The sequence below is a fragment of the Budorcas taxicolor genome, chromosome 14, assembly GCF_023091745.1.
Source record: "Budorcas taxicolor isolate Tak-1 chromosome 14, Takin1.1, whole genome shotgun sequence".
In the NCBI taxonomy this organism is placed as follows: Eukaryota; Metazoa; Chordata; class Mammalia; order Artiodactyla; family Bovidae; genus Budorcas; species Budorcas taxicolor.
Genome location: NC_068923.1, coordinates 90,325,174 through 90,342,943, shown reverse-complemented (window position 1 = coordinate 90,342,943; position 17,770 = coordinate 90,325,174). Strand labels below are relative to the sequence as shown.

Sequence of the window (17,770 nt, the reverse complement as noted above, 5' to 3'; positions counted from 1 at the left end):
TTTGTTTGAGGCCGAGTGCTTAGGGTATGTGGCCTGCCCTGTCCCTGGGCTGGAGGAATAAGATCTACATCTAAAATGGACCAAAAAAAAATGCCAGGAATGTGGAAAGTGGGACTCCTGCATCTGTATGGCATCTCAGTTTATATCACCTACTGAATAGTTCTCATGTTTGCTTCCTAGAGTTTTGTGTTCCAAATGTGACATCTTGTTCTAAACCTCAGGAGCTTTGTGGGGATTGAGAGCTGGCTTTGGGTCACCGTCTTGTAACTTTCCTAAGTCACTTAGGCAAGCCAGTCGCGTTGCTTTATGGTTACGCCTTCTAGCCTCCTACACTTGAAAGCACACTCTGAGAGAGGCTGACTGCGAGCTAGCAAGTGGCCTCCTGCAAAGGGCCCTCAGATCCTGCAGCCCGCCAGCGGCTCAGAGTCCTGACTTGCAGAGCAACGACCATCTTCTTAGGTGTTCCTTCTTGACTAGGCTGAAGCTTTGACTGGAATTTCATGCTGTTCTTAGTGTGTATTTCAGGCTGTTTATTTCGTCTGCTCAGGCATGCGCTCATTCATGCATTCTTTTGAGATCCTAGCCTGTCCCCAGTCCTCCTGGGAGAGGTTTCTAACCGCAGGCCTGAAGGAGGAGCCGGAGTGAGCCAGGCAACACGGAGAGGGAGCTGCAGAGACTCGTGCGTGAGCACTCGGGGCGGGGAACAGTATCACCTATTGTCACACATTCGAGGAACAGAATGGCCGCTGTAGATGGAGCATGAGGAACAAAGCGGGGGTTGTCAGGGGTGAAGTCGGGGAGGCCGAGGCCGGAGGGGCCTGATCGTTCGCAGGTGAATCGTGTGCGTATCACAAACACTTTCAGTGCAGCGGGAAGCCGCTGGCTGTCTTTGAATCAAGAAGTGATCATCTTTGTGCTTTAAAAATACCAATTTAAGCTACAGTTTGCAAACGGATTGGGTTGAAGCAGGGGTGGGTCAAGGGAGTCAGTGGGGAGGCTTTGGGGGCAGTTCCAGGGAATAGAAGAGGGTGCCCTTGGAGCGTTGGCCGGCGGAGGTGCTGCTTCCTTGGGGTTTGGTGATTGATCGGAGGCGAGGTGGGGCGGGGCGAGGAGGACTCAGTGTTTCTGGCGAGAGACAGGAAGGCTACTGGAGGGAGGGGCGGTCTGGGTCAGACCTCGGGGTCGGGGGTGTTCGGCGGCGACAGTAAACAAGTAGATAAATCGCACGCGGTAAGGTCTGTCACAGGAACACCGCCATATGATCTGGTGGAGTGACTGGGTGCTTACGGAGGGCCTCTTTGGGATGACGTGTGATCACCTTTGAGACTGAATGGCCGGAAGAAGCCACCTGGAGGAGACCCAGGGAGATCTTTCTAGTGTAAAAGGCTCTCAGGCAAACGATGAGGTTGGCATGTTCAAGAAGAGAGACCTTGGCTTCCAGGATTGGAGCGAATGAGAGAAGTTTTAAGTCGTGTCCCGGAGAGGCCACCGGGACCACGCTGCATCGGGCTTTGGGGGCTTGGCAGACAGTTTGCAGCTTACCTCTGTGTAGCAGGACCAATCCGTGGAGGGTTTCAAGTAGGGCAATGGCATATTCTGGTTTGTATTTTATAAAATATAGCTAGCTGTTCTGTGGCAAAGAGGTTGGGCAAACGTGGAGGAAGCAGGGAGACAGACTAGAAGGCTGTGAATGTGTTCACATGTGCAATGATGGTGACTTGTGTTATGGGGTAGTGGAGGTGAAGAGAGTTAAACAGGTGCGGGGTATGTTTGGGAAGTAAAATCCCTGCGACCTGTCCAGGAGAAGGGCGTCAAGACTGAAGGAAAGAAAAAGAGAACTCAAGCCGAAAGACTCAAGCCACAGTCTTTTGGCTCGAGCAGCTGTGAGGATGGTTCTGCTTTTGCTGAGATGGGAAAGTTCAGGGAGGAGCAGGCTGAGACAGGAATTAACTGCTGGGATGTGTTAATTTGGAGATGCCTCGGGCTTACCTTCCCAGGTGGCTCAGTGGTAAAGAATCCACCTGCCAGTACAGGAGACTTAAGAGACGGGTTTGATCCCTGGGTGGGGAAGTTCCCTTGGAGAAGGAAATAGCAAGCCCCTCCAGTATTCTTGCCTGGAGAATCCCAGGGATAGAGGAGACTGGCAGGCTACAGTTCATGGGGTCACAAAGAGTCAGACGTGATTTAGCAGCTGAACAGCGACAACATAGATATTCCAGGCTCACGTTCAAGTAGGGTACTGGATACAGACCTGAGTCTAAAGAAGAGGTCAGAGCTGCCAACGGAGGCATTTGGGAGTCATTTGCATTTGGTTTCAGTTCAAAAGTATCCCTTTGTGCTTGGCTATAGAAGTGATTCCAAAGAGTTTCCTTAGTTTTTCCAGCTACTTTTGTACCTAACTTCAGAATTATCAGCAAGTTGTATCCCCTTAAAAAATAAAAATATGAAGAAAAAAATGAAAGGGAAAACCATTTAAAGCTGTGAGTGAAAATCGCTCAGTTGGGTCTGACTCTTTGTGACCCCATGGACTATACAGTCCATGGAACTCTCCTTTTCCTTTTCCTTCTCCAGGGGATCTTCCCAACCCAGGGATCAAACCCAGGCGGATTCTTTGCCAGCTGAGTCACAAGGGAAGCCCTTTAAGGCTGTAACCTATATAAAAAGTTTAATTTGGAGCCTAATCTAATGATTTGTGACATTACAGAGATTAAAATAATCTAAATCATGGAAGACTTTATCTCGAGTTGCATATCTATTAATAAAAAAGTAGGCTAATAGTCCATTGCATATTTAGAACTTTATCTGATTATAATTTATACCAAATCTATGATAAGCAGATTAACTATGTAGTTGATAGTAAAATTATGATTTCAACATTAATGGGGACTTTCAGCATAATGAGCTCATTTTATGTATCAGTAGTATGCAATTTAAAAACACCAAAGTTGAATAATGCTGTTATTTAGAAACTGCTTTTCAATAGAGGAGAGTCTTATTTCCATTTATACATCGGCTGCGAAGACTTTTTGTCATTCAGTTCAAATCACTGTGGCTGTCACTGTTTGGAAATGTGCGCTTGTTATTTGTTTGAAGTTTAGTTCGCATATGAATGCTAATAAAAGTTGTGTCAGTTCCCCTTAGGTGACACTTCCAGTTAAGCAAGGTGTGTGGGAGCGAGAAAGACTCGTTTAAAAGAACAAAAGATTTTTCTTGCTTTAGTTTCCCACAGTATTTCAAATACTTGTTGCTTTTTAACCAGTGGAAAGATGCTAGATGGGTTTACATCTTCCTAGCGGCACATTCCTTTTCTAGCCCTTTGGGGTTGTGAACCTCAAGAGGGCAGTTCACATCGGTCTGTCTCTTTGCTCTCATCTCTTACCAAGTGAACTGCTGTGTTGCCTTGGAGCCGTTTCAAACAGCTTCAGCGTACCTGCCTGCCCCTCCCTCCCTGTGGAACAGCGTTGCTCTCCTGTGAGCCAGATGAATTTTGTTTCCTCATCCAATGCTTTCAGGTGCTTTGCGCTTCCCCCCACTACCTCAAATCCACATGAAACATGGCACCGCAAGAATCCGCCCTGTGTTATCTGTCTGGGTATTCCAGTCTTCCTTGATTGTTTCTGGATGGTGCACTATTTTAAAGTTTTTATAGTTCACAGTTGAGGAGAATTCTTATTTATCTAATAATCTTCCCATATTAGTTGCCTGTAAGATGGGAAGTTATGTTTAAAGGAATGGCTAAAACCATTCCATTGATGGTACTAAATCCTCTCTGTAACAGCTAGAAGGGTGATCTGTGCAAGAAACCCTTCACAGGCGTTTCCTCCCTGAGCGCCAGAAGGGCTCCTTTGATGGAGGGCTTACCTGAAGCCCGTCCTTCAGGGAGGGTCCTTGCTGAGCAGGGCCGAGCTGTGACCTAGGCCGAGTCAGGTGGGTGCCTCGCGGTCCCCTGGCTTCTGCCTCAGTTTGTCCTTCCCTTAGCCAGGAATGAAGATCCTCCAGGAAGGATTTTCCGCCTTGCTGTCACTCTATAGCCCTTCACACTTGTTTGTGAGTTGGGGATTCTGCATTGCGTCCCAGATGGGACATGGAGCACACCTCTGGAGCTTGCGGTCAGCCGCTACTGCGGGAGAGCCGGACGCGGGTGAAGCCTGTCTGCTAGAGCGCCAGGCCTCCACGTGCTTGTCTCCCTGATTTCCCTTTTCCCCTCGTCTGTGGCAGCAGCTGCCTCTCATTTTCTTCCTGAGATGGCTCTGTTTGGAATACCCTGAGGCCTCTTTTTCCTGTTAAAAGTTCCTCTCAGCAAAGAATTTGAACATTCATAGAAAGTAGAATATATGTAACTATTGCTAAAAACAATTATTCTTAAGGTGAATTTGCGTTTTCAAGGCATAAATAGCCTTAAACGTTTAAGACTTAAAACTTTTCAAGGACAATTGAGCACTGCCCTTAGCAGCAGGATCGTGCCCAATTACCTTCTGTTGGGGGGTTGACTTCCCCACCCATCCGTGAGCGTGAGCTTGTGTGCTGGATTCAGCCGCCAGCGGGGGTCTGACAGAAGGCTGCGCAATTGCAGTTCCATCTGTGGACGTGGGTGTTTTGAACTGTGGTGCTGGAGAAGACTCTTGAGAGTCCCCTGGACTGCAAGGAGATCCAACCAGTCCATCCTAGAGGAGATCCGTCCTGGATGTTCTTTGGAGGGACTGATGCTGAATCTGAAACTCCAATACTTTGGCCACCTGATGTGAAGAACTGACTTACAGATCCTGATGCTGGGAAAGATTGAGGGCAGGAGGAGAAGGGGACGACAGAGGATGAGATGGTTGGATGGCCTCATCGACTCGATGGACATGGGTTTGGGTGAACTCCAGGAGTTGGTGATGGACAGGGAGGCCTGGTGTGCTGTGGTTCTTGGGGTCACAAAGAGTCAGACATGACTCAGTGCCTGAACTGAACTGTGGACACGGGGGAGCCCCAAGTCTCTTGGGAGCAATGGTTGGTGATTTTTTGGGCTAGAGAGGCTTGGCAGGATGCTCTAGAACCTTCTATGATGTAGACCTCAGCACAGGACACCACAGACCAGCTAAGTGACAGGATCCTTCCCTTGTGTAGTTTTCAGACCAAAGTAAATAGGAGGATTCTGTCCAAGGTTCTCATGCATAGGACAGGAAGATATATAGAAATGTTTTATTTGCATTTATGTTTTTAAAGGTGTTTAAAAAATAATGTTTGAATTATGTCTTGTTCCTCCCTTTCAGCTCCACGTTGTTCACTGGAATTCAGACAAATACCCCAGCTTTGTTGAGGCAGCTCATGAGCCAGATGGACTAGCTGTCTTGGGAATATTTTTACAGGTGAAAAAAATCCACTGGTTTCGTTTTGAATAACTAGTCAGTCGTGTTGGATAAAGAGTTTCATTGTGGAGTAGTCTACCACTTTCTACTCAATAATAGTAAACTTGTTCTAGGCTTGCAGTTTTCCTTTTGAAGTGAATATTCACATTTTATATGTTAGTTTATGGTCCATCTAAGACTACCCTAGGAGGCTTGTCTTATGATTCATCTTATTGTCCACAGATCAGTTTTATGTGAATAGCAAATGTAGCTGCAATAACAATAATATCAGAAGTATTACCTAATAGCAGAAGTGTTACACTGATACCTTGAGAAGAAAATCTTTATGATAGGCTCTTCCTGATTGCTCAATATTTGGAGATACAGGTTAGGGTAAAGTTCAAGTTCCTGATTCTTGAAGCACTAGTTTGACCACTAGTTTATTATGGTTTATTATCCCAAACGCACTGATCAGTTTTAAAGATCTTGTTGTGTTTCCCTTTGTCTGGGATTCATATGAGGTAGACAAGTGTCAGTGTCCTGATACCTGTGCAAAGGGCAGGGCGGCTCAACCCCCACTGCGCCAGATTCTTTAGGGTGTGCCCTCTTGTGATGCCAGCAGCTCTGCATGTGGTGTAACTTGTTGCATGGGGCTGGGGGAAGCCGGGGGCAGAGCGGAGACCAGCCTGCACAGCAGCAGCTCCTTCTTTTGGTCCCCAGGTCTGGTGGTGGCCGTGAAGGCCAAGTGGGGAAAGGCATTATACTTGAACCCTGAATGACTTACCACCTTCAGATAACTCAGGACACCTCAAACAAAGGAAAATAAATATATATATATTTTCTGAAGGCTTCTCCTCATGATGACAGTCTGTTGATTCAGAACCTCAAATCATTTTATGTGGAAAGTGGGAGATGTTCTCCTCTAATGTTTGATGTCACCAAGAATCAGGGTCTGAAAGTCACATCTAGTTAAACAGTGCAGGTGTTATGGAGGAGTTTCCTAAGCAAGGTTTCTCTCGAGAGAACCTGTACCCTAAACGTTCATAAAGCTGGAAGAATATGAAACCATTACTTCCAGCTTTGGAATCAAAGCCAAGGAGCCCTGTAATAGTATCTTGTTGTTTAGATTTTTCTGGTGTGATACGGCTGGCAGGTGAAAAAGAGCCTCATTATAGAACAATCACTGCTTGTTCTGAGTTGACTTAGGGTTTAAAAAAAAAATACAAAATAGTGAATAAAATGAGTCAGACAGTAACCATTTCTTTTGCAATTTCATGTTTTCAGATTGGTGAACATAATCCCCAACTGCAAAAGATTACTGACATTTTGGATTCCATTAAAGAAAAGGTAAAATTAATTACTGTTTACCAGTGACTAATATGTTCCCTGTTTTCTCCTGAATTCTCTTATCTTCTGTTAGACTTTGACGTAGCATATGCTGCTGGCTTGAAAGCGGGTTTGAAACATCTTTGACCAATAGAGCGGAAGTAACATTGCCACTTATCTCTTGAAAATTATGAAGGGATCTTAAATTATCTAAAACAATAATGTAAAGTATTAAAATTTACATTAAATTTTATGTAAATTATCTAAAATTTCTAAAATTATCTAAAACAAATAATGTCAGGCCACTTACATTAAAAAGAAATCCAGTGCTGCTTAAATAAATCTAGGTGAGGCGCTAATTCATCTTCAGTTTTTAGAGTAAGGCAGATAGATTTTTTTAAAGACCTAACAGCAGATACTAAATCATTCCATGAATTATAGAATTCCAGTGAAATACCATTTCACAGATATTTATTTTTTAGAGGTCTGTGTAAAGCTTTCCCATTGTCATTTATGAGAATTCTCTTTTCTTCCTCAGGGTAAACAAACTCGGTTCACAAATTTCGACCCGGAATGTCTGCTTCCTCCATGCCGGGATTATTGGACGTATCCTGGCTCTCTTACGGTCCCACCTCTTCTGGAGAGCGTCACTTGGATCATTTTAAAGCAGCCCATAAACATCAGCTCTCAACAGGTACATCGCTTCCTCCACGCTGACCCTGATTCTCTAGAGGAGACTGGGCTGAATCTTGTGTATGTGTGTGTGTCTGTCTGTGTTTCAAACCCTGCCCTTCGTTTCTGCTGTTATGAAGCCTGTGTTTTCCCTTCATTAGTCAGATGAGTGGTTGAACCCAGTGAGGTTTCTCTTCCTTTCTTGTTTGACCTTCTATGATTAGATTATTTCTTTCCCAGTTCCTAGAAATGTGATGTGCAGACAGGCATGGATGGACGTGCCATGCCCCCTTAAGGGCTCTGTTCTTTCTTCTCCTGTGTGGCCCGAGGTATTAAAGGTCTGCGCGCGATACAAAAGGGAAAATCAGAAGCGAGTCTTCCTTCAAAGGGCCACATTCTCCTTTTTGACCTCGGTGCCTGGACCTGCTCCCCCTGCAGACTCCACGTTCAGGAACGAAACAGTGAGAACAGCCGTGGGCCCGGCACTCTGTACTTGCTAGATTGAGGAAATCTGTCTGATCTTTTGGCTTTTGTTGACAAAGCTATTGTGAAGCTGGCTGAGGGGCTTTAAAGCATTTGCCTAGAAGCTGTGGGTGGCCGCCTGAGCTCTTCCTGGGAACACATTTCCTCTCTCGTTCTTCTGATCAGGCTCCCGGGGTCGGTGGGCCCAACAGTCGGCAGGTTCAACGTGTCTTTGATGCCTAGAGGCTCCAGATAGAGCTGTGACCCCCATGGTGGTGGTGTAGTCACTCAGTCCTGTTCCTCTTTGAGACCCTATGGACTGTAGCCTGCGGGGCTCCTCTGTCCCTGGGGTTCTCTAGGCAAGAATACTGGAGTGGATCGCCGTGCCCTCCTCCAGGGGATCTTCCCGACCCAAGGGTCAAATCTGCAGCTTCCGGGGAAGCCCACCATGGGACTGACCAGTCTGCCAGGTGGATGCTATTTGCCTAATGGATTTGGTTTTGGTTTTGTTATTGTTTTCTTTTTCAAATTATATGCTGCGAAATCTTGGCAAGAACACAGCCTGGTAATTTTTGCAGCTAATGATGTACTCCCGTTGTGGGCTGGCCCACACACCTAACTGTTTCATCTTTCCCCTAAGCAAAGACTAGAGTTGGTTCACCTTTACGAAGGTCGCATCAGGTAACGTTTCCCCTTGTGGTGTTGAATCATCCAACTTCTGACCTTGTGTTAAGGATGAAAGCCAGAAAATAATCTGGCTCATACTTATTAAAACATTTTATAAAAATCTGGGTAGATAGCCAGAGCTTGACTGACATGGAAATTCCTGTGGATTTTTTTCCGTCATAAATAACGTGAGTTGCATCATGGGAAAAATGACCTCTCATGGACTCAGCAGCTTTATTAATGCAGTTCATTTTTCTCCCCTTCATGCACTAAGTGGTTTGCTTTACTTGTCTTTATTAAATTTGAACAGGTTAATAGTAAGAGTTAATAAGGTAGTAATAATAAGGGAATCGTGTTTTTTCTCATATTTTAAGAATTAATTTATCCATTAAAACCAGTGGAAAAATATATTTTTTTAATCCACCTGTGATTTGGAAGAGAATATATCAAAATATTATTTAGGCACATACAATACATACATTTAACCTAATCAAAAATAACACCCTGCAAATGTACAAATGACTGCCTAGATGTGAATTCACTATTGTACCTCATTTTAATCATTAACATTAATTATTAATGTAGTTTTTATGCAGTTTATAAAATGATAACTGTATTTAGAACTTTAGTGTGAGCAATAATTCATTTTGAGGTTCCATTTATTAATATTAATTATTAATGTGGTTTTTATGCCATTAGAGTTTATAAAACAATAGCTGCATTTTAGAGCTTCAGTGTGAGTGGTAACTTATTCTGAGGCATTCACTTAAATCTTCTGTAGCAGGAACACTGTCAGACATTTTCAGTCAGATTGAAATGATTATTTGAGTAGTAATCACAATTATTATGATGACTATAATAGCTTAGTAATCCAAATTATTATGGTGGTTTTAAGATTTAAAGAATGAAGTGAAAGATATTTTAAAAGTTCAGTCCCATCTTAACCATGAGAAAAGCATCAGGCAGTGCCCAGTTCTCAAAATATCTGATCAATAATCATCAAAGCTGACAAGGTTGTGAAAAACATAAAAAATTGTCATCATCATGAAATACTCATGCAGACAAGACAACAAGTATGAATTTACTTCCTGATAGGATCCTGGAACAGAAAATGATATCAGGTAAAAACAGAAGAAATTGAAATAAAGGGTGGACTTCAGTTAATAATATTAGTATTGGTTCACTAATTGTTAAAAATGTATCATACTAATGCAGAATGTTAATAACAGGGGGCACTTCTTTGTGCATTCTTTAAGAGTGAAAGAAAAAAAAAACAACAGGGGAAACTGAATTGTGGGATATACAAGAATTATTCTATCTTTGCAGTAATTCGGTAAATCTGAAACTGTTCTAAAATAAAAAGCAGATTTTAAAATATTCCATCACATGAGAGGGTTGATAAGATTATTTAGTTGCTTAGCTCTTTTGTATAAAGTAAAATGAAGGTCCTTTTTGTGTACACCACTGACTTGAGAGTTACTTTACAAAAGATATTTTTAATATTAATTTTAGCGGTCCTTATTTTAGAAGAATCTGGAAAATATTGTTTTTATTTCATTTCCTATTCCACTATATAATGTCACGAGTTGTGAAGATTAAATCCTCTTTTTAGTAAGTTGGTGCCGATTTTTTCAAGGTTTTTTTCCTGCTTCTATTTCTTGCCAAGTCACTGTTTGACCTAAAGGGCAAATCAGATGGTTTCCATTTCCTTTTTCTTGATTCAAGTCCATTTTTCTCCCTAGAGTCATTTACTGAAATGCTTGATTTAACTGCCAGGCCAGTAAAAAGATACACTGTTTTTGATACTTCTCATAACAGATCTGTCATCCTTTGGAAGGCTGACGTCTCTTGCCAAGTCTCTGTGGTTTATCCCAGATCATCTAAATTGGCTTCCTCATCTGCTGAAATTTGATGTGCAGAATTTAGTTCTGAGCTCCTTTTTTTGGAAAAAAAAAAAAACAACCTTTGTCGTTTATTATGATATTTGCATACAGTAAGATTCATATATTTTAGTATGCAGGTGATGATTTTGATTATTGCAACAACTACTACTGCCATCAAAGTATGGAATAGATCCCTTGGCTGAAAAAGTTTGCTTGTGCTCCTTTATAGTCCACCTTCTTCCTCACCCATGCCCCAGGCAACCGCTGAGATGTCCCAAGAATTTTGTCTTTTTTACAATTTTATTAAAATGGAATCATATAGTACACAGAGGTAAAGAATCCACGTGCCAATTCAGGAGATGCGGATCCCATCCCTATGTCGGGAAGATCCTCTGGAGAAGGAAATGGCAACCCACTCCAGTATGCTTGCCTGGAGAATCCCATGGACGGAGGAGCCTGGCGGGCTACAGTCCACGGGATGGCAAAGAGTTGGACACGACTGAGCGACTTCACTTCACTCATTTCACATAATATTTTTAAGTTATATTGATTTCCTCTTTGTTACTGAGTAATATTTATGGGCCTTCCAGATGGCGACTGTGGTAAAGAACCCGCCTGCCAAAGCAGGTTAGATAATGAGAGATGCGGATTTGCTCCCTGGGTTGGGAAGATCCCCTGGAGGAGGGCTTGGCAACCCACTCCAATATTCTTGCCTGGAGAATCCCATGGACAGAGGAGCCTGCCGGGCTACAGTCCATGGGGTCTCAAAGAGTCAGATACGACTGAAGCAACTTAGCACACACGCATGCAATATTTATGGTATGGATACACATTCTTTTTAAATCTGTTCACTAACTGATTAGCCATTGGGTTGCTTCCAGTTTGGGACCATTATAAATAGCAACTACCCATATTTAGCTGTTAGGAATAATTGGCATATACACTTCCGTGTGGACCCATATTTTCACTTCCTGTGGCAATACCTAGCACTGGGTTACTGGGTCACGCCTACTTTTATAAGGGACTGCCGTGTGGCTTCCTGACGTGACTCTTCAGTCTTCTGTTTGCACCAGCAATGTAAAATATTTCTAGTTTTTCTACATCCTTGTTAACACTCGGTTTTGTAAGTAATTTTAACTTTTAGCCATTCTAGTGGGTATGTATGGTGTATGTGATTTTTAATTTGCATTTATCTGATGACTAATGATGTGGAGCACTTTTTCATATAATTACTGATTATGCTTATATCTTCTTTTGTGAAGTATTTGTTCAGATAATTTGTCCACTTTAAAATTAAACTGTTTGTCTTCTCATTGTGGAGTTGCAAGGGTTTTTTTTATACAATCTGGATAAAAGCCCTGTTTTCAACATTTGCTTTACAAAACTTGTCTTTTTTGCCCCCACCATGTCTTTTGAAGAGCCAAAATTAAAGAAAACTTCTTAATCTTGATGAAGGTCATTTTATCAAAATACCTTTTACAGTGTGTGCTTTGGTGTCCTGTTCAAGAAATCTTTGCCTGGCTATATGCCACAAAATATTTTTCCTACTTTAAGTAATAGTTTTAGCTCTTACCTTTTAGTCTTGTATTATTTATGAATCAATTTTGTGTATGCTATGCTCCATTCTCTTTCCGTCTGATATTCTTTTTTACATTGAAGTGTAGTGTGCTTACAATATTGTATGTTTCAGGTGAACAGTATAATTATCTAATGTTTTTGTTCATGTGAAGTTGCTGGGAAGTGCTGGCTGCACTCCCTGCCCTGCTCCTTATATCCTTGTGACTTCTTTATTCTGTGCCACCTGATGGTTTGTGCATCTGATCACCTTCACCAGTATCGCCTCTCCCCCACCCTTCTACCTTCCATAACCACTAATTTTTTCTCTGTATCTGTAAATTTGTTTCTGTTTTCTGATAGTCATTCATTGATTTTGTAGATACAAATATGAGTGTAAACACACAATATTTGTCTTTCTCTGACTTATTTTTTTGATACTCTCCAGGTCTGTTCCTGTTGCTATAAATGGCATTTTCATTTTTAATGATGAAGTAATATACTATTGTGTATGTGTGTGTGTATATATATATACACACACACACACACATATGCACCATATGTATATATGTACCATATATAATACACCCCACACCTTTATCCATTCATCTCATGATGGACTTATAGATTGCTTCCATATCTTATATTCTAATTATTCATACATTTGACCTGTTCAAAACAGATCCCAAGGCTCTATTAGTTTCAAATATTTTTAAAATTTCTGCTCTTCACAATGGGTGCCAGGCTGGGTGAAGCACAAGCTGGAATCAAGATTGCTGGGAGAAATATCAATAACCTCAGATATGCAGATAACACCACCCTTATGGCAGAAAGTGAAGAGGAACTAAAAAGCCTCTTGATGAAAGTGAAAGAGGAGAGTGAAAAAGTTGGCTTAAAGCTCAACATTCAGAAAACAAAGATCATGGCATCTGGTCCCATCACTTCATGTCAGATAGATGGGGAAACAGTGGAAACAGTGAGAGACTTTATTTATTTGGGCTCCAAAATCCCTGCAGATGGTGATTGCAGCCATGAAATTAAAGACACTTACTCCTTAGAAGAAAAGCTATAACCAACCTAGACAGCATATTCAAAAGCAGAGACATTACTTTGCCAACAAAGGTCTGTCTAGTCAAAGCTATGGTTTTTCCTGTGGTCATGTATGGATGTGAGAGCTGGACCATAAAGAAAGCTGAGCACCGAAGAACTGATGCTTTTGAACTGTGGTGTAGGAGAAGACTCTTGAGAGTCCCTTGGACTGCAAAGAGATCCAACCAGTCCATCCTAAAGGAAATCAGTCCTGAATATTCATTGGAAGGACTGATGCTGAAGCTGAAACTCCAGTACTTTGGCCACCTGATGCGAACAACTGACTCACTAGAAAAGACCCTGATTCTGGGAAGGACTGAGGGCAGGAGGAGAAGGGGACGACAGAGGATGAGATGGCTGGATGGCATCACCGACTTGACGGACATGAGTTTGAGTAAACTCTGGGAGTTGGTGATGGACAGGGAGGCCTGGCGTGCTGCAGTCCATGGGGTCTCAAAGAGTCGGACACGACTGAGCGACTGAACTGAACTTACATGGATAGTGTCTATTGATCTATAGTCAAGCTCATTTGTTCTTTCCCCTGTCATGTCAATTTGACTGTTAATTCTAGCCACTGAATTTCTTGCTTTAGAGATTATAGTTTTTAGTTCTAAAATTTGTTTGATTTTCTTATTTCTATTTCTTTTCTGAGAATTCCCATTACTCTACTGGGATTTCTCACGCACTAAGAAATGTGCTTTGTTTAACTTCATGTAGCTCACAGTTAGTGAAAGTATTCACTCTAAAATCCTTGTGAGTTCCACATTTGGTTCATCTTGAGTCTGACTTCATTGATTTTTCTTTGATCATGTTTACATTTTCTTGGTTCTTTGTATATTGAGTAACTTTGCATTGCAGCCTAGATGTTATAAACATTAAGTTGTGGAGATTCTGGATCTATTGTTTTTCTCTGATGACTATTGTTTCCTTTGGATTAGCAGATACATTTCTTGGCTTGACTTGAATTGGAAATTTTTTCTCTCTTGCAGTAAGTAGTTCCAGTCTCAGTAAAGCCATGTATGGTTCTTGGTATAGAGTTTGGGGATCCTCTCTCTGGCTCTTTCCTTGCAAGGCAGGTATGCCTCCAGTGCAGACGGCACCTGTCCAGCTGAAAAACTGTAGAGACAGGAACTCACCTTTCTGAGTGAACATGAACTTCTCGTCTGAATCCTTGTACTTCCCTTCACTCTTCAGTACCTGCAGCTGGCTGTTTTTTTGTATTGTGTTTGGGTTTTAGAGTTATCTTCTATAGGAAGGTTGTCTTCAGGGTTCTTAGTCCGATATATCTGGAATCAAAACTCTAATGTCCTTTTTAATAGTAAAATTTTGTATTTTCTAATGAATGATAATTAACAGTCTAGGAAAATTTTCCTAACTTCTGCCTCATTTGACTATGGTGAAATGGGGAAAAGAATTCATGCACTTCAACATTGCTTGACCTAATATATAAAACTCTATCTACTTAGCTTTGCAATTAAAGTTTTAAATCATAGAAGACACTACAAGTCATTTCTGGAATTGTTTAATAATGGCCAGTTCTTACAAGGCATGATGCAAGAGATACAGACAAGTGTTTAAAAGATCCTTGTTCTCCAGCAGTTTAGAATCTAAATCAGAGGATACAATAAAAGCATAAAAACTATAACACAATGGCTTTGCTTGGTACCTTGAGAGGATGATAAGGTATAGGGAAGTTCACATGGGGAGAGACTAGTTCTCAGTGGAGAAATCAGGAAAAGACTTCATGAAAGAGCTGACATTTGGGTTGGTTTCAAAAGTGGGAGCTATTTGGGGGTAAGAAGAAAGGGGGGATTTCAAGAAGGAGTAGCATAAATAAAGGCAAGACCTTCCCTATACCTTATCATCCTCTCAAGGTACCAAGCAAAGCCATTGTGTTATAGTTTTTATGCTTTTATTATATCCTCTGATTTAGATTCTAAACTGCTGGAGAACAAGGATCTTTTAAACACTTGTCTGTATCTCTTGCATCATGCCATGTGGGTAACTTTGCACCTGTGGTTCTCAAAGTTTAGTGTATGCAAAAATCACCTGACAGGGTTCCCCTGCTGGCTCAGTGGAGAAGAATCCGCCCACCAGTGCAGGAGACACCGGGTCAGCCCCGATCTGGGAAGGTCCCACATGTCTCGGAGCAACTGAGGCCGCTCACTGCAACTACTGAGCCCGCGCTCTAGGGCCCACTGCGCTGCAACTGCGGAGCCCGCGTGCCCCAGAGCCCCGCCCTGCCACGAGAGAGGCTGTGAAATGAGAGGCCCGTGCACCGTAAGTGGAGAGCGGCCCCCCTGGCCGCGGCAATAGAGAAAGGCTCACAGCAACAAAGACCCAGCACAGCCAAAACCAGATACATAAATGAAGTTATTTATATATGTAAAGAATCACCTGAGAAAGCTATGCGGGTCCTTGAGCCTTATTAGAAAACTGATTTAGCAGTCTGAGATGAGGTCCTGGAATCTGAAGTTTTAAGAATAACCTAAGTCTTTTCATTCAGATTCTCTGAGTCCCCCTCCCCACCCTCTTCACAAGACTGCCTGGGACCTGTGCGTGCAATAATAGAAGACGATTTAGAGAGATGATTTGGAACCAGGTGGCCAAGAGGCTTAGCAGCTGTGCCCACAAGTTTGTTTTGGGGCCTGAATAAAGTTCAAAATGTCATGTATGTTAGAGATATATTTCGAAATGTTTATACCTGAAATGACAGTTGAAATTGGCTTCAAAATACTACGATTTGGGCAGGATTCAGAGATGGAGAGAGAGAATGGGTGAGAGTGTGGATGAAACAGAATTGGCCATGTGTTGATGACTGCTAAAGCTGGCGACGGTTTATCATGTTGCCCCGTCCACCTTTGTGTATGTCTGAAAGTTTCCCTAATAAAAAGTAAAAGATCAGAAGAAAATGGTGAAAAAAAACAGAACAAGAAAAGCAGGTAGAGATGCAGAAGAGTGCTGTGGTTAGTGCCTGTCTTACTTACCAGATGGTTCATTTGCAAGCCCCTCACCTTTAGAATAGGGATAATAGTATGTTATTGGTAGGGTTGCTCAGGGGATTCAATGCAATATGTAATGTGAAACACTTAGCATAGTACCTGGCCCATCATATTTTAGAAGAGAGCTTATTTTCATTATTACTCAACTTTGGCAGGCAACGGAGAGCTATTACAGACGTTTGAGCCCGAGAGTGACTAATCAGAACTGTTTCCAAAACATTAGAAAAGCGATATCTGCTTACTGGGGTTACTAGAGAAGAAACGCAGGCTTTCAGTATTAGAGCCCAAGAAAACAGTAAGACAGGTCATACCTTCCTCAGCCTTCCAACTGAGCTGCGGAGGTTCTTGCAGGAGCTGTGAAGGGGCTGTGTCAGCCTTAGGAACAGAGGGACAGGTTTTCTGCTGGAATGAAGCCAGAGGCTTGGGGAGGGCAAGGGGCCGGTAGCGGCCAGTCAAGGGGCTGCATTTTGCAGCCAGTGCGGCGGTGGAGGACCCCACGGCCAAGACAAACCAATGTAAGCAGGGCCTGGGAGATGCAGGGTCTACCAAGCTGGACTAAGTGACTGGGAGGGCGAGCCAGAGCCAGAAAGGGAAGGAACTTGATGAGACATCAGGACAGGCTCAGAGACTTTCAGCAAAATGAGCAAACTGGTCAGAGAAAGATCTAGAGTTAAGTTCCAGCTCTAAACTGATGAGGCTAAAACGCTGCAGAAGTAGGGAGCCACTATCAGTTTACAGGGGCATTGAAGAGGGCTAAGGGCGTATATTGGGCTTCCCTGGGGGCTCAGCAGTAAAGAATCCTCCTGCAATACAGGAGATGAGGGTTTGATCCTGGGGTCGGGAAAATCCCCTGGAGAAGGAAATGGCAACCCACTCCAGTTTTCTTGCCTGGGAAATCCCATGGACAGAGGAGCCTGATGGGCTACTGTCCATGGGGTTGCAAAGATTTGGATACAACTTAGCAACTCAACAACAACAACTTGACTTTCAGTTCAGTTCAGTTCAGTCACTCAGTCATGTCTGACTCTTTGCGACCGCATGAGCCGAAGCACACCAGACCTCCCTGTCCATCACCAACTCCTGGAGTCCACCCAACTCATATCCATTGAGTTGGTGATGCCATCCAACCAGCTCATCCTCTGTGGTCCCCTTCTCCTCCTGCCTTCAATGTTTTGAAGCATCAGGGTCTTTTCAAATGAGACAGCTCTTCGCATCAGGTGGCCAGAATATTGGAGCTTCAGCTTCAGCATCAGTCCTTCCAATGAACACCCAGGACTGACTTCCTTTAGGATGGACTGGTTGGATCTCCTTGCAGTGGGGACTCTCAAGAGTCTTCCAACACCGCAGTTCAAAAGCATCAATTCTTTGGTGCTCAGCTTTCTTTATGGTCCAACTCTCACATCCATATGTGACCTCTGCTTTTTAATATGCTGTCTAGGTTGGTCATAACTTTCCTTCCAAGGAGTAAGCGTCTTTTAATTTCATGGCTGCAGTCACCATCTGCAGTGATTTTGGAGCCCTCCAAAAATAAAGTCTGTCACTGTTTCCCCATCTATCTGACATGAAGTGATGGGACCTGATGCCATGATCTTAGTTTTCTGAATGTTGAGCTTTAAACCAACTTTTGCACTCTCTTCTTTCACTTTCATCAAGCGACTTTTTAGTTCCTCTGCACTTTCTGCCATAAGGGTGGTGTCATCTGCATATCTGAGGTTATTGATATTTCTCCCAGCAATCTTGATTCCAGCTTGACTTTACCAGAGAATTATTTATGTCTCATCTTGCT

General features: G+C 42.8%; 1 protein-coding gene across 1 annotated transcript in view; it reads left to right on the top strand.

Annotated features, from left to right (window-relative positions):
• CA13 (carbonic anhydrase 13) overlaps window positions 1-17,770 on the top strand; it is a 37,510-nt gene that overhangs the window by 17,824 nt on the left and 1,916 nt on the right. The window contains exons 4-6 of the mRNA XM_052651788.1: window positions 5,256-5,351; window positions 6,615-6,677; window positions 7,195-7,350. Coding sequence (XP_052507748.1) covers window positions 5,256-5,351; window positions 6,615-6,677; window positions 7,195-7,350 — 315 coding nt within the window. The remainder of the gene's footprint in view (window positions 1-5,255; window positions 5,352-6,614; window positions 6,678-7,194; window positions 7,351-17,770) is intronic.